The sequence below is a fragment of the Epinephelus fuscoguttatus genome, linkage group LG21 (genome assembly GCF_011397635.1).
Source record: "Epinephelus fuscoguttatus linkage group LG21, E.fuscoguttatus.final_Chr_v1".
Taxonomy (NCBI): Eukaryota; Metazoa; Chordata; class Actinopteri; order Perciformes; family Serranidae; genus Epinephelus; species Epinephelus fuscoguttatus.
The window spans coordinates 4,514,228-4,531,024 of NC_064772.1; the positions used below are offsets into that span (position 1 = coordinate 4,514,228).

A 16,797-nucleotide genomic window follows, 5' to 3' on the forward strand; every position below is an offset into this window, starting at 1 on the left:
AGCACGACTTTAGTTTGAAGCACGACTTTAGTCTTAGTTTTTTCTTTAATTGATTATTATCACCGTGACATTTCATATACGAGGGTTTATACTTGAATTAATTTGTATTATTTCTCATGAGGAACTTGTTAATATGATCATTTGTAGTGACACAGTCAATTCCAAACTGGTTGAAACATTCAGTGTGTTGTCAGTATTTGTTGGCAAAAATGGCACCAAATTAATTTAAGTTTTTATTTAGTTATTGTCTCATGTCACTGCTGATATTGTTTTATGGGTGATAGCTTCCAGCTCAGAGGCTCCTATCTGAAACCAGGAAGTGAGACAGGAGTCACTGAGGTATAGCTAACCTCTTTTATACCTGATCAAATGATGTTTTTGTGGATATGTGACAGGAAATGACAAAAATCTGGGACACATCTTTAAAGAGCCAAAATTTTCATAAAAATATATTGTAAAACAGAGATAATTATAGCAGTACATTTTGACACCTATGTTAATAGTATTTACTGTTACGTTTAGATTTTGAGGGCCGTTAATACATTTTTTAAATTGTAGGAAGTTGTGAATTCTTGTGTGGGACAGGGCTGTTTTCTGACACAGGGTAAGCTAAAAAAAAATATGCAAACAGAATATTTTATAAATCCTATTTACTCCATTCAAAATAATTCCTTAAAAAATAATGTTTCAGCCTCGAAACAGAATTGGTGTGTTTATAGGTGATTATTCTAAGGTGTTTTTTTGTTTTGTTTTTTGTTTTTTGTAGAACAAAATTTGTCCGAGCTTTCAAGAATGGTCCACAAACGCTTTATTTTAACTCTTTCTTTATTATATTACATTATTATTATTATTATTATTATTATACTTCAGTCTTCTTCTTCTTCTTCTTCTTCTTCTTCTTCTAACAAGTTTTTCAGTGGCCTGGACTTGTTTATTTGACAACAAATGACTTTGAACCTTTTTGTGTGGGGCCGGCTCTTACTGAGCAGAGGGTTAGATATCAGCAGGTATGACAGGATTAGGAAGATTAGGAGGATAATTTTCGCATTATGTTTTATAAGATAAAATAAGATAAAAAAAAATTTTAATCCCACACCTGGGAAATTCGCGTCACAGCAGCTCAAAGCACAGACAGAAAATGGAGGGTGACAATGTATACTTAGGTTAAAAAAAAAAAAAAAAGATTATTATGTATTGACGCATTATTTGGGCAGATGGATGAGGTCAACAGCAAACACAAGCCTTTACCCATCCAGGGGAGAGCGTGCAGGGATGTGTAGTTGTTCCTCTCGCTCTGTGGGCGTGGTCTCCTACAGGTCACGTGGTCTGAGCCTTTGTTGATTAGATTCACAGGAGAAAGAGCAGGAGGACAGGAAAAAGTCCCGGTCCAACCGACCAACCGACCTGCTGCATAGCCTACGTCAATCGTCGCTGCGCTTCGGTCTGGATGCTGCTGGAAGCCCCTTCGGACTTTTACCTGGATCTTTTTGTCCGCGGCGATCCGCGGTTCTCCCCGCCCGGTTTGAGTGCGAGGCAGCGGGGCTGGGGGATGGAGGCTCAGTCCGGGCTGTGAGCAGACTGGTTTAAGGGGGTGGTGTGGAGGTGTGGGGGGTCGGTGTGAGAAGAAGCCCCAGGCCCTGGTTTGCTTTGTTATCCCGGGCTCCAGTCAGTAGCCTTCCTCCCGGCTTTCTCATCGTGTTTTCCAGTCTATTTGTTCCCTGGTTCACCATGGAGCTTTTCTCCTGAGAGACACTGGAAGGAGTTTTTGGAGAGAGGAGGTGAAAACACATGGACAGCATTAGGATCTAAGCCCACAACGTTTCATACTGCGCCGTGTTTTTCTGTTAAGGGACGAATCCAGAAAAGAAACACATTCTTTTTATTTATTTTCCCCTCTTTGTACCTTTTTATCCTCCTTCTCCTCATCCTCCTCTCTTTGTACACCTCTGTCTATCCCTACACATACACATCTGTCCCTCTGTTTTAAAATATATCTGTATTTATCTCCATAAACCTCCTGTACCTCCCTATCTCCTCCTCTTCACCTCCACTGAGCTCCATCTATCCCTTTATCTCCCTTTAATTCATACCTTTCAATCCCAACCGCTCCCCTCCATCTGCCTCTCTGTGCTTTACTCCTCCCTCCCACCGGCCTCCATCATGGCTCCAAGGTGCCGGTTCTCCTGGTTCTGCTGCCTGCTGGTTCTACTGGTTCTCCCCGCCGCCGTCCGGAGCTCGTTCCCCCGCAGTGGAGGCAGCAGCAGCAGTGTGGACTGTGGGCCCGGGAAAGCCACCGACTGTCCAGGTGAGACACAACAACATCCTGTTTACACCTGAACGCGTCACCGTTCACCTCAGAGTGGAGGTCAGAGGTCACATTCTTATTTATTTATCTGATTTGCTCTCTGTCACGGTGAAGCTGATCACGTGATCCAGCTGTTGTCATTTACACATCTCTGTGTTTCTGTTGTCATGACGACTGTGGCAGCAGGATGAAGCAGAGAAATGATGGAGGCTCATGAACTGCTCCCTGATGATGGCCGCTGCTGCGTTCATTCATTCATTCATTCATTCAGTCAGTCATACTAAAGAGTACTAGTCATATTTATCAATGTCATATCAGTGTAGTTGCCATGACAACAGAAACATGAGGTCACCAACAACACCTATACAGTGTAAGAAAGGTTTAACCTGCTGAAGCAGCCATGTTGCTCACTAAAGGCTGTGTGTCAGTTCAAAGCCTCTGTGTTACAGTCTGTGTGTGTGTGTGTGTGTGTGTGTGTGTGTGTGTGTGTGTGTTGACCACTCCTCACTTTAACTGAGCTCTATTTTAGAGTTAATTACAGGGTGGAGAAAGGAGAAACAGGGCGAGGTTAAATGACGGAGTACCCTGTGTGTATGTTCAGCCTATATGTATAAGAACTTGTGGATACATCAAACAGGAACCACAGTGTGCTGGGGCCAGTTGCACCAACAGGGCTAACGCCTGGTCTGAAGCTAAACTGGTCATAACTTGGCGTTTTAAGTCCGACCTTATAGTTACGCTGATTGCACCATCTATATTGTGAAAAGTCAGATTTCCATGTCTCTTAAAAAACAGAGCAGATATAGGTGCACTGATATAAAAACTGTGAAAGTATCAAGGCACTCAATCCACAGAGAAATACTGTCAGTCTGTATTTAGACACTGTGCCTTTAAATGAGCTGTCAGGATTTTTGTGAAGTTGTGATGTCACAACTATATGACATAGACTGAATCACAATGTTCATCTACAGTACTTCCAGGCAGAAAATCCTTGCGTCACATACATTAAAATCAAATGGTGCTGAGCACACACTTCTTCAGTTACTTAGTTTTTAAGCCACATAAAAAGGCCCACCCAAAAAAATTGATATCAGTCTAAGCACTATATTTAGAATATTCCCAGTGCTTTTCCTCGCTGTCAGACAGTTTATCTGACTGGAAACTGAAGCTGTAGTATAAAAGGCACCAGACTCCACCAACAAAAACAGTCATTTTACTTTGTAGAACACTGGAGTTGCTGGTCAGCTGCTGCAACTCAGTGCTGATGAGTAAGGTAAAGTGTTACAATATTCTAAATGTAGTGTGCACTTAAACTGACACTGATTTTTTTAGGAAGTTAAAAGCGTTTTGCTGTGGCCCTGTCAACAGCAGGACATTGTTCAGCTGTCGTGCTGATAGATTTGGTTAATCAAAGATAAAAGCAAAGCAACACAGTAGTTTACAATAAGCATGGCAGAAACATCAGACAGGTCCGACCACCATGTTTCACTATGTTTACAGATCTCCTAAATTCAAATCGATTGCCTGTGGTCTGCCCAGAAGTGATTATTGTTTTGAGCTTGACGTCCCAATGATTCAGTCTATAAGTCACAGTGTTGCACTGGATGACTTGTTCTTTCATTACCATGAACTTGGGCTGTAGCTAAAGATCATTTTCATTGCTAATTAGTTTATTAGTTACCAGCTGATAGGTTTTTGAGTCAATTATCAGAAAATATTAAGAAAATGTTTATCAGTGTTTCCCAAAGCTCAGCATGACATCCTCATGTCTTGTTTTGTCAACAACCCAAATTCAGTTTATCATAGACGAGTAAAGAAACCAGAGACTAAGACTATTCACATTTAAGAAGCTGGAATCTGAGAAAGTTTACTTTTTTTGTTCTTAAAGGATTACTCTAACACAGAGGTCTTCAACAGTTTCAGGCCAAGGACCCCCAAACTGATGGAGAGATGGAGCAGGGACCCCCTACTATATATATTATATATTAAATTGTGTTTTATATTATCTGGGCCTAGTACCATGTACAAACACACCTTGTTCTTGTGCATTAAGCTATTCAGATGATACACAGGTTCATATATTCATGTTTTCATTTTAAACATGTGCAGGGTACAGTGAGTAGGGTGGCCTTGCCACTGCCATTTATAAACATATCTCATCAGCTGATACCAACGCCAAAATCAACACTGCCTGTCAATTGCATGATAATCAAGCATGCAAGCTATTCAAATTGACGTTTCTATTTTAAACATAAATGTGCAAACAAAAGTGAGTGATGGCCTATTAGCGCTACTGCCATGCATAAACATACCTGTTATTTTCCATACAATATTAAACTATTAAAATAATGGACAGATTCATGGTTGTTTTTTTTAACATACTTGTAAGGGGACAGTGAATCCTCAAGCCATCTGTGGATGGCACTTATAGGCCTACTCTCACATTAGTGAGATGTCTGACCCTGATGAGTCACAGACAACTTATCTATCCTTAGATGGATGGAGGTTGTCAGGCACTGGGTCTATCCATGTCTTGTCTCTGCGCCAGGAGTCAGCCTTAGAAAAGTAGTTCCTAAATTGACCCAAGCGCCTCCAAGTGCGCAAGAATTGCAGTGTTTCCCCTAGTTGCATATAATAAATACAGAGATATAATAAATGTTCCATATGTTCGATATAATAAATGTTCGATAAATCCTCCATATAATTAAACAAGGCATACACCCATATAGGGGGGCGGTAACGGTAATGCTCATGAAGCATCAGTCTCCGCTATTAGAAGGAGCAGCAGCAGTAGCAGAAGTAGGAGAAGAAAGATAAGACCAGCCTAAAGATTTTTTTCAACATTACTAGATACTGGATGCCAAGATGGCGCCTATTCATTCCAGTGGAGTTGCTCACCTGGTTGAGAAACTGTTAAAGTTAATACTGTGCATTTGAAACTTGTACAGAAAACACAGACCACAGCTGAGAGTTTAGTTATGTCTGTTTATTGATTCCGTTGTCAGCTAAAACACTTGTTTAAACTGTCTGCGCAAAGAGTTGGACATGCTGCTAAACAGAATCAAGACTTCTTTGTCTATTTAATTTAGTTTTATTTTAATTTAGTTTTATTTATTGAAGGTATTTTGTTAAATTTGTTTTGAATCTGCCTCAGATAAACCACAATTAACCATCTGGCTTCTTCAAATTTAACTCAGGAGGCAAAATCAGCCTTTAAACTTGAAAAAATAAAGATTAAGACTTTCTTAGATAATTATTGATATTGGCTGATATGAAGTATTTTATTGTGATGATATGTGACATTTTTAGCCATATTGCCCAGCTTTACCTAGAAATCCATCAAAATTATTAATGTGATGATTAGTTGCTTTTTATATGTTCATGCAGGCAATAGCTACCCAGGAAATCTATGGAGCTACATTAGGGTCACATGTTTTGTACTTGAAAAAATAAAATTTGAAACTGAAAATTCATGTGTTGATCTTGAATTTTGAAAAATACAACAATGTATTCAAAATAAAAATAAGTATATGAAACGTTTTTTCAGGTTAAATATAATTTTGATTCACTTTGGTAATTCTTTTGAATGAATAATTTATTTTCACTTTTCACTTCCATATATATTTTAACATTTGAGGTCTTATTTTTTTCAGTTGCATGTTTTATCTTTTCAGATTCAGATCTTATTTTTTACAGTTTCAAATCTTATTTTTTCACTTTCAAATCTTTATGATGATGATGCCATCATCGCAAGCAAAACGGACACTGCGTTGCGTTCACAGTGTTATGTGGAAATTGGACATATCAGCACTTAAAATGTGGCTGTTGAACTGCAAAATCTGACATAATTTATTGCTCTTATACCGCAATTGGTGCTCAGTACTGTCTAAAACCGATTTCTAAATGGAAGTTTGTCACTGGCATCAATTTTCACACTGCCAGTCACATGAATATGCTGTATATAAGTGTTGAGTCAGAATTTTTTTTAGTTCCTACGTTCCCTGAAGGCACTGTCACTCATGATTCCACACCCCTCTCAGTTGATGCCACGTCCCCCACGCCACATCAGGGTCAAAAGTCTGAAACTCAAAATAAAGATTTGAAAGTGAAAAAATAAGATTTGAAACTGTAAAAAATAAGATCTGAATCTGAAAAGATAAAACATGCAACTGAAAAAAATAAGACCTCAAATGTTAAAATATGTATGGAAGTGAAAAGTGAAAATAAATTATTCATTCAAAAGAATTACCAAAGTGAATCAAAATTATATTTAACCTGAAAAAAATGTTTCATATACTTATTTTTATTTTGAATACATTGTTGTATTTTTCAAAATTCAAGATCAACACATGAATTTTCAGTTACAAATTTTATTTTTTCAAGTACAAAACATTTGACCCTAATGTAGCTCCAAAGAAATCCAGAGTTCTCGCTAGAGCACAATTTGAATTTGCTCAGCGAGTCACTCTGGCAATCAGTAATGATGCTCATTACCCATGCCCTTGGAGCTGAGCTGCACCAATCACATAGGTGTATCTGATATAGGCGGGCCAGAGGCGAGCTAAACAGATGACAACAGCGCTGCGACGACGAATTCTGGAATCAGTCAGTAAACACTGCAAGATGGCTACGGATGAACACCAGTTGTTTGAAACGGCTTTGGCCGCTACAATGAATGAGTTAGACTTGGCTTTTTCTCTAAAAGAGGAACAGAAAACGGCACTCGAGTCTTTCCTTTGCAAGAAGGACGTTTTCGCTGTTTTGCCGACCAGATACGGCAAGAGTCTAATCTACCAGTTAGCTCCGCTGGTAGCTAAGCTTTGGATACGTCACCCCGTGTATTGGTCTGATTGGTCGTAGTGTTATCCAATTGCCTGCAGTGATATTTACAAATGCATGCTTGGTGCCGCCCCTCGAGTTAGGCCATTTGCATTACTCATAGCCAAACCCTAAATCTTTCTTGATTTGGGTTTGGATTTCCAGGCTTGGCAATAGCTGCAGCCAGAGGCATTGTGTTTTCTGGTTGTCCACCCATCCATCTGTCTATCCTAAACACTATATCTCAAAAATGTCTTGAGGGAATTTCTTCAAATTCAGCAAAAAATTTTCACTTGGACTCAAGGATGAACTGATCAGATTTTGGTGGTCACAGGTCACTGTGACCTCATCTATTTAATTCTTGAGAACATGATATCGCAAGAACACCTTCCTTTCAGTCAAGGATGGATCATCATATCTCAGGAACAGAAGGGGAGACAGTTGGTCAGATACTGAATTGGTGACTCTAATCTTGAAATTGTGCTAATCGTCAGGGGGAAGATGTGTGTGAAGCACCCATGTTTTCACAGACATAGATGTAAACTGGAAGTGCAACTTGACTGGTGTACAGAGGCATACAGCCACAGGGCAAGAATTCTAGTTTTTTTAATATAGTGGTTCTTGTTTGGTGGCTAAAATTTAAACCAATTGAGGCATTGCTCAGCTCTGTTTCATTGTATATAAGTGACGTGGGGCGTTTTCTGTATGGAAGTTATTGCAAACAAACTCTCAGGGAGCTCCCAGAACAGTTTGATCCATATACACATAATGTATGAAAATATTCTCCAAAGAAGTCTCTATTTCCTCTGTTTGATTAAAAACTACAGCAAGCAGCTATGTTAGGAAATTACGGAGAACTTTTCTAAACTTGGAACTGTATATTTGTGTTTTTAATGATTAGTAGGAACCAATGGGTTCAGACCTGAGAGACTCTACACTGTAAAGACAGTATTGATAACAAAAAAAACATAGAAGAGCACCAGATTTATATTCTGTCAGAGTTTGTTTGTTGATGTCTTAAACTTTTACAGTTTATGGATTCTTTAACTTCTCTGATCTAAATCTAGAAATCTAAAACTAAAATAGTTCTTTTAAACACATAAGAAAAAACAGGCTTGCTTCAGTCTGTTTGAAAGCATGGCTTTAAGGGATTTTTTTTAGGATCTGAAGGATAAAATCTTTGTGAGTTCTATTTTCAGAAGATCTGAACTCTTTCTCATCATGTTCACCCACATCAGCTCAGTCACAGATGTTCCCCTGGAACAGACACACCACTCTGTCTCTGAGTCTCTTCAACCCTTTGTCATTTACAAGCTTGTTGGTATTTGATATTCGGTTTTTTTTTGGTTGTTGTTGTTGATAAATGTAGGTTATTAATAAAAATCAAAACTTTTAAATTGCATTGTTAAAAATGTGAAAATATAGTAAAGCCTACCAACTGAGCTTGTGCGCACGCCACTTTATCACTATTCCCTCTAACTTGTAGCTGTGTTTTTCATTATCTTTTGAATTTAATATGAATTATGGAACCGTTTTTGTCAACGTTTGTTTCCCCCGTTTTGTACAATAAATTATTGTTTAAAGTTTCATTTCATATTGTTTCAAGTTTCTTTTGGAGTGCGTGACACAAGTATGTTTTGAAAACGACTGCGGACTGTCACCTGCTCAACACATCAGTACCTTCGGATGTCATGACAGTAATAGATTATAGATTAATAGATTATAATAATAATAATGTCAAAATATCATTTACAGACTGATTTAACAGACGATCACTGCTGCCTGACCCGCAGGTCCATTTGCAGGTCCCGTGGGTTACGGGTCGACCCGCACATCACTACTCAGCTCAGTCTATAAGGCTGTACACAACAGTAAGGCTATAGACATTATATTCTATTCAGGCCGGCAGAACCAGCAGCGCATCGGCTCTACAGTGCACGGCACTGCTGATTAACCATTTTATTGCAGCACAGAGTGTCTGCCAGCAACCAATTACTTGCAGAGGCTTCCTACAACTTGTTTCAATGATTCCGATTTGATCAGAAGACAAATTAAACAGGATGACTAGCCAATGTGAAAATCAAAAGAATGCATAGAATAATGGACTGAAGGAGACTGTTGTGCCATCACATTTTTTTGTGGTTTGAGAGCAAAGATCCGGTCACCGCTGTGCAAAACTCCGCAATACAGTTAGGTCCGAAAAACCTCGGAGTCCCCGGCTGCCACAAGATACCATCCTTGTCCGTCCAAGCAGTGCTAAATCATTGTTCCAAATTAGGCTGCACCGAGTTTGAAAGAGAGACTGAATAAAGAAGAGATATAAAAAAGACGTAACCACCATAAAGCTTTCACCGGCCTCCGTGCTGCTTTCTACTGTTTACTAGCCTCCGGCCCATCCATGGCATTGAATGTGATGTACCAGGGGGAAAAACGCACAGAAAGGCATACTTGTCCGTTGCGGAACTGTATTCATGGCTGTGGTCTATTGGCAATGGGAAAGGAGTCTTTCACCTATTGAAGTGGGTTTTGTCTGTGTTTAAAAATGGTAATTTTAGTGGAAAAGGGATATTTAGCCCCCTTCCCACTGGATAAAACACCCACTAACAATTCTCAGGACTAATGACTCTGCAATAGTCACATGTATTTATTGGCTCCAGCTGATGATCAGCAATGATGGAAATACGACACCTGGGTGGACATGTAAACGTTTGCCCCTTTTCTAGTTCATTGCAATGATGTAAAAAATACAAATACCATCCGTCTCAGTCCAGGCAGCCCCCAAACATTATTCAGAATACATTTGCGGCAAGTTTAAAAGATAGACTGAATAAGTAACATGTATAAAAAGACACTAACATTTTCACTGACCACCATGCTTCTTACAGTTGTTTACTAACCCTGTTCTCTGACACTGTTTTGACACACCAGAAAAAAATAAAAAACAGAAAGGAATACTGGGAATTCTGGTCTACTTGGGAGTGCATGTACAGAGCTCTGGTCTACTGGCAATTGGAAAGGAGTCAATGGCCTATTTCTATTTAGTAGAAAGAACTTTATTCATGCCCGAAGGGAAATTCAACTGTCCAGCAGCTAATTAAAAAAAACCTGTCATATGTACACTAAATTTGGTAGATAAAGGGGTTTACAGACATTCATTTACAGTGGTGTCTGATACAGGAGGGGTTGGTGAACAGAGGCTGTTGGTAAGACTAAACAGTGCTGGTGGTTAGACAACTGAGTGGACCTTGGAACTGCCTAATGAAGCCAGAGAGGGCAAGCGGCTGAGCAGATATAACATAGATATAAGGCAGAGTCGTGTCACAAAGTATCTGCTCTAATAGTAAGTTACCAACTTATATAATAAAAGGTTTAAGGGAAATCTTTATGCTTCAGCACACGATGGGCATTTTCGGCCCACACAGTTCTGGGGGATTCCTAAGAGGGACGTTCCACTGGGGAGCTTCCCTAAGAACTACCATCAAGGGCTTTTTCTGTGTTTGCATTTGCATCGCCAATAGAAACGCTAAAGTAAGCTACAGTAAGCTGGCCAGCTGTTGGTATAGCAATGTCACTTTAACTTTGTGGAGCAAAAGATCACCCTGTATTTTCATGGTCACATATATGCTCAGTAAAGCACAGTAAAACATGGTCCATTTGTCCATGTTTTCTTTCTTTTTTTCTTTTTTGTTAGAAGCTGTTGTTTGTAGTTTGTTGTCCGTTGATTTCAATGGGTTTTAAAAATGGTGATTGCCGGTGCTGTACTGGCTGTACTTGACCTATCAACACACGCTTATATCTGCACAAATCATTATACACTTGCATTAGTCATGGTTGCTCTTGTGCTGGGAGAGGACCTTCTCTGCAAAAGGAGCTTTAAAAGTCCCTTAAAGTCCCTTAGTTCTAAGCTCTACATTTGTTCCTAGTTTTTGCAGTGCGGACACATCCAAAAAGGGGTTCTTATAACTATGACAAAGTTTGGTCCGATCTGAAAACAGTTTATGATGTTTTAGACAACAGTTTTTTTCTAACTTTGTGTCAGTGATGAGAAAACCAGTCCCTGTTTCAACATATTTTTCCTGGTTTGGTGTACAAGATGTTAAGGTGTCCACATACTTTGGGCAGTGTAAATGCAGTCACAGTTGGATGTAGGCTGGTGAGAGAAAAACAAGGAGCAAGATAATGAAGTCATAAGAGCGTGAGAGGACAAGAGAGATGGAGTAATACAAAGAGAGAGAGAAATGTTAGTCAGTCTTTGCCTCACTGATCTTCAGAGGATGAAAACGTTCGTCCACTTCAGTTTGAGGCCGATCTTCTTCACTCACTGCCCTTCGCTACCGACTGGCCTCAAATCAGCTTCATTTTCCTTATCACTGAAGCTTTAAATCAAACTTGTTACTGACTATGAGATGTTGTTATCACAGTTCATTGATTCATCAGAGTTCTGAATCAGTGACCTGATCAGTGCCTGAAATCCAGTTCACAACACAGTGACTTTCTCATACTCAGAGCCAGTGGGACCTAAGTAGGGGTGAGTTTGTGTACAAAAATCTCTAAATGTTTAGAGTGGGTATTTTTTTTTTGTGTAAACATGTACAGGGGTCGCATTATACCAGTAAAGCCCCAGTTATCCAAATACCAACCGAACGGACCATTTAACCAACGTGCCGTTTTAATAGAACGGAGCATGTAGGCTACTGACCTGTCTCACAATATTTCTTGTCATATTCACAGTTGTTACCAGCCAGCCCTTCGCTTTAAGACGCTTTCATGCTACGGGTGGTTGCAGTCTGTTTACAGTGTTTAGATAGGCTCCAGTTACAGCATAGTCGCTGTGAGAAGGTCCTGTGTTATGTTATGTTTTCCTGTTGTAGAGGAGAAATAAATGTGCTTCTGCACGGACGTCAGTTCTGCATCCACATTCTTCAAGCAGAGTTGGTCTGGACTCCTAGAGCTAGTTACCAGCAGGGAGCCAAGTTGTAAAGATAATCTACAGAAAAACCAGAGTCTCCCAACTACAGTTCGGAGCGCCAGACTGGAAAAGGTAACACAGTTAGTCAACAATTAGTATCACCCCCCTCCCCCCTAAAAAAAAAAAATAAAAAGAAAAGTTTTTGCGTGTACTAATTTTTCATCACCGTTTATGGTTTCAAACACGTGTACACGTTACCCTAGACCTGAGGCTGTTGTAGTGTGAAGGCTGATGTGAAACTCAGGTCTGGTTCAGGAATCTGTCCTTGGTTTACTTCAAAATTTAAGTCTTTTCCAGTGAAGTTTTTAATCAGTTTTTTTTGTCACGAAAACAGCAAAAGACAGCTGGGCTAAAAAAAAACTTTCAGTCTCTTTTTGATTGTAGGAACTTTCCAAGAATAAAGGAACCTTTAATGAACTCAGAAACTTAAACTTTATTTTGCAGTGCAGGAACCAGGTTCCACATTTGTGTAGAATCTGGTTCCACATAGGATACGATTTTTCATTGTCCGGGAGCAATTATTGACGCCTGTAGCCTATAACATCTTTCAGATGATAACATTATCAATGATAACTTTTGTTGAGGTTTAAATATAGTTTTGTGATAGACATTTAGAGAAGTAAAAAAAGGTCAAGATTAAAAATAAATAAATAAATGAATAATATGAGGAACAAAAGTTAACTTTATTATATAATGTTAATGTAATTTTGTACAAAAGCAAGCAAAAAATCACTTCACTTCAGACTGGTGTCTCCAGAATCTTCTACTTTCAGTCTTTTCAGAGCTGTTGGAAACACAAACAGGACTTCACTTCCTGACTTTAGTCTCTAATTCTAACTCCTGATTTAGCTTAAGTTCTTGCCTTTACTTTTGATGTTGCTCCAGATTTTGTTACTAACATTAGTTCTTGCCTTTATTTTGTGACTTCAGCTCCTGATTTAGTTGCTAACGTTAGTTCTTGCCTTAACTTTCTGACTTAAAGGCATAGTGCACACAAAAATGAAAATTCAGCCATTATCTACTCACCCTCATGCCGAGGGAGGCTCTGGTGAAGTTTTAGAGTCCTCACATCACTTGCGGAGATCCAATTACAACTCCACCTAATGCAGGCAGACGGCGCCCCAGATTCAAACGTCCAAAAACACATAATTGAAACCCCAAAGTATCTCCATACTGCTCGTCCGGAGTGATCCAAGTGACCTGAAGCCCCGACATAAAAAGTTGTTTGGAAAAATGTTTTTAGCCTCATTGTAGCCTGTAGCTCTAACTGCCTCTCTGTGGACCGCGCTCACGTGTGCATGCTTGCGCGTGAGACCAGCGAAAGCACGTGAACACACGTGAAGGCGGTGCCCATGTCTCTTGGTCTTGCGCAAGCGCACACACATGAGCGCAGTGTACAGGGAAGCAGTCAGAGCTACAGGCTACAATGAGGCTAAAAACAGAGTTCAAGTGACGTTTTTCCAAACAACTTTTTATGTCAGGGCTTCAGGACACTTGGATCACTACGGACGAGCAGTATGGAGATATTTTGTGGATTCAATTGTGTGTTTTTGGACATTTGAATCTGGGGCACCGTAAGCCTCCATTAGGTTGTGTTGCTACCTCCTCTCCCCTTGGATCTCTGCAAGTGATGTGAGGACTCTAAAACTTCACCTGAGCCTCCCTCGGCATATGGGTGAGTAGATAATGGCTGAATTTTCATTTTTGGTTGCACCATCCCTTTAAGCTTAAGCTTTAGATTCTGGGTTTTGTGGCTCTCCAACTGTGAAACCGTATCTTGCTCACATTTTACAAACAGCTTTATGTAGGTTGTGATTTGTGATGTCAGTGTGTAAACGGCAGCTTTATTCACTATAACTCCCCACAGAGCCTCTTGACGGGGTCTCTGCAGACTTGTCTGACTGTAAACAAGCTGTAATTGGTTGGTAATACTACTAATGGCTGTCAGATGAAAAGTTAGTAACTATAGCAACCAGACGTTATTGAAAAGCCTTGGCTTGTGTGTCAGGTGCAGACAGTGTAGTGGTAGGTAGATGGGTAGGTTACCAGAGAGGAAGTGGGTATACGCTTCTGTATATTTCAATGGCTTTTTGGCTGATAGGTTGGTATACTGTAAATAGCCAGAAAAAGCTCTGGCCCCATATACCGGTGTATTTCCTCTACTAAACTGGTGGATGTATATGTTTAAAATTCTGTAGATCAAAGTCTTCACTCAGGACTGTTTCATCACCTGATAAAGGTTTAATCCCTTTGGTTTAAAGGACAATACCACTGCTTTTTCCCGTTTTAGAGCATTAACTAGTGACCCAGTAAAGCTCACACTTCTGCTGATCATTTTCCAAATCCCCCATCAAATCTTTACTTTCAGGTCGACATTGGTTTCACTTTATTTGAATAAAGTGAAAGCTTGGAAATGGTTTAGTCACGTTTACATCGTGATATAAGTAGAACCCGATAATTACTAACCTATATGTGCACTTATGCAATACACTCATCCCTCAAATATGGCTGTCAAACACTTGTGACAAAGATATATAATAGAGGCAGAGTATTTTACAATTTAACAATTAACTTTGTCAGTGCACTAAAATAGAAAATTCATTGGGAATTTAATAATTAGAAACTACTTCAAGCATCTTTTTCTGCATTATGTTCTGGTAAAAATAGACTGTTCATATCAGTGTACATAGGACAACATATAAACTAATACTGATACATCTATGATAGGCTGATATCCGCCGATAAAACTGGCCAACTGATATATCAATCGGGCTCTTGTTATAAGTTTTGTTACTGTTGGGTGGTGATGTAGTTAAGAGAAGAGATTCCATGTTGGTGTGTTTTAGAAAAGCAAGAAGCTTTGCATTCCATTTTGTGACATCCATGTTGGCTTCTTGCTGGTTGACTACCAGACGTTTAAAATACATTCCCATCAGCCTCACTATATTTGGTGCGTACTGCTATTTTGATCAAATTGAATTATCGTTAATTAGCATGTTAGCATTGTCATGTTGTAAGCATGTATGCATTTAGCTCAAAGCATTGCTGTGTCTAAGAACAGCTTCGCAGAGCTGGTAGCATAACTGTAGACTCTTGGTCTTGTTACTGGCTAATTGTAAAATAAAATACTTTTCTATGATTAATCAACTCATCACCTTAGTGCAAAAATATCTAATATTGATAGGAAATGACACTAACTTTTACATAAACATAGATGTGACTAAATGTTGACTCTGAAAATTGGAATCAGTTTAAAACTTAAATCCTAAAATCTCCAGCAGTGATGTGAAGAGTCATTAAACACAACAACAGACCTCCAGTGTGCAGACAGAAGCTGACAGAGAGGAATCCTGGGAACACAGTGTTTCTGTTATTTTGTCCACCCCTGCAGCAGGCCCTCTGTGTATCAGCAGGCTGTTCTGGCAGGCTCAGCACACCAAGGTATTTACTAATTACAGGGGAAGCGGGGGTCACGACCCCTGTAATTACCAGCTCTAATTGGCTAGCCTGCAGGACTGCCGACCAATCAGCTGCCATCAGGAAATTACTACCCTAGATAATTGTGTGTGTGTGTGTGTGTGTGTGTGTGTGTGTGTGTGTGTGTCTGTCGGCCTGGCTGTGTTTCCCACACTGTGTTTGTACATTACTTCGTTGGTTTCAGTCGCATTACTGACGTATCTCCACAACTGTTGGATGAATTGTGAACTCATTATGACTTTATAATTTTAGCATGTTACTACAGTCCTTGACTTTAACCCCCCTAATTAACATTTACAAATAGAGTGTACACACATACATTGTGACACATTATAATGTCATTAACAGATAAACAGCCTTTGATAGTTTGATACAGAAGAAAATTTAAAACAGGATGACCATCAGACAAGATCTGAATTTATGTTTTTTTTATGATTTTTAACCAGATTTCTAGATATTTTGGCTAGTTGTTACCTTTAAAAATATGCTGAATGATCTGTTAGCAGCTCCTGTTTTTCTGTGTATCTAAGGATGTACAGATTAGGAATGAGTGTGATTAGCATAGATTGTAAAGATACTGGACATAGCTGTTGTGGCATCACCATACTTGGGTGAGAGGAGGAGCAAGAGATTGCTCTGACAAAGAAGCTGAGGACAGTATCAGCAGACAGCCTGTCACTCAAACGGCCCCGCCCTTAATGGGAAAAAATTTTCAGCACTAATTTGCGTGCAGTTTTGAGCTACAGATCAGATGATCTTGATGACTGTTTCTTTAAACAGCTTCCTGAACGTATGCATTTGTCCTACAGATGATATATAACAGTATATAGTAACTGTAGACGGTTCTATGCTTTATAATATTATCCACACATTACAACACCATTATTCCACAGTCATGTCTTTTAATTTTCAAGTTTTTGTAGTTTACAGATTAGTTTCAAAATTTTCATAAAACAATGAAACTGATGTATAGAGTAGCCTAACAAGCTGCCCACTACTCTCTGGCAGACAGAAACACTTTTTTTCGTGTAGCCTACAGCCTTTTCTGTGTAGCCTATGTAATAGAAACATAATTACGTTCAACTATCAATTAAATTACATAAACAAATCAGGTGTCAATTCAGTGGACGAGTGAACCTAGTCATTGCTTCAACCTTAGCTAGGAGTTTGCAACAGTTATTTCTAACATTACATACCAAAACTGATTTATTACTAGCTAAAGGCAACT

The 16,797-nt window shown here is 39.3% G+C and overlaps 1 protein-coding gene across 1 annotated transcript in view; it reads left to right on the plus strand.

Moving 5' to 3' along the window:
* The first annotated feature begins 1,853 nt into the window (after positions 1-1,853).
* LOC125882130 (tomoregulin-1-like) overlaps positions 1,854-16,797 on the plus strand; it is a 35,610-nt gene continuing 20,666 nt past the window's right edge. The window contains exon 1 of the mRNA XM_049565834.1: positions 1,854-2,305. Coding sequence (XP_049421791.1) covers positions 2,161-2,305 — 145 coding nt within the window. The 5' untranslated portion in view covers positions 1,854-2,160. The remainder of the gene's footprint in view (positions 2,306-16,797) is intronic.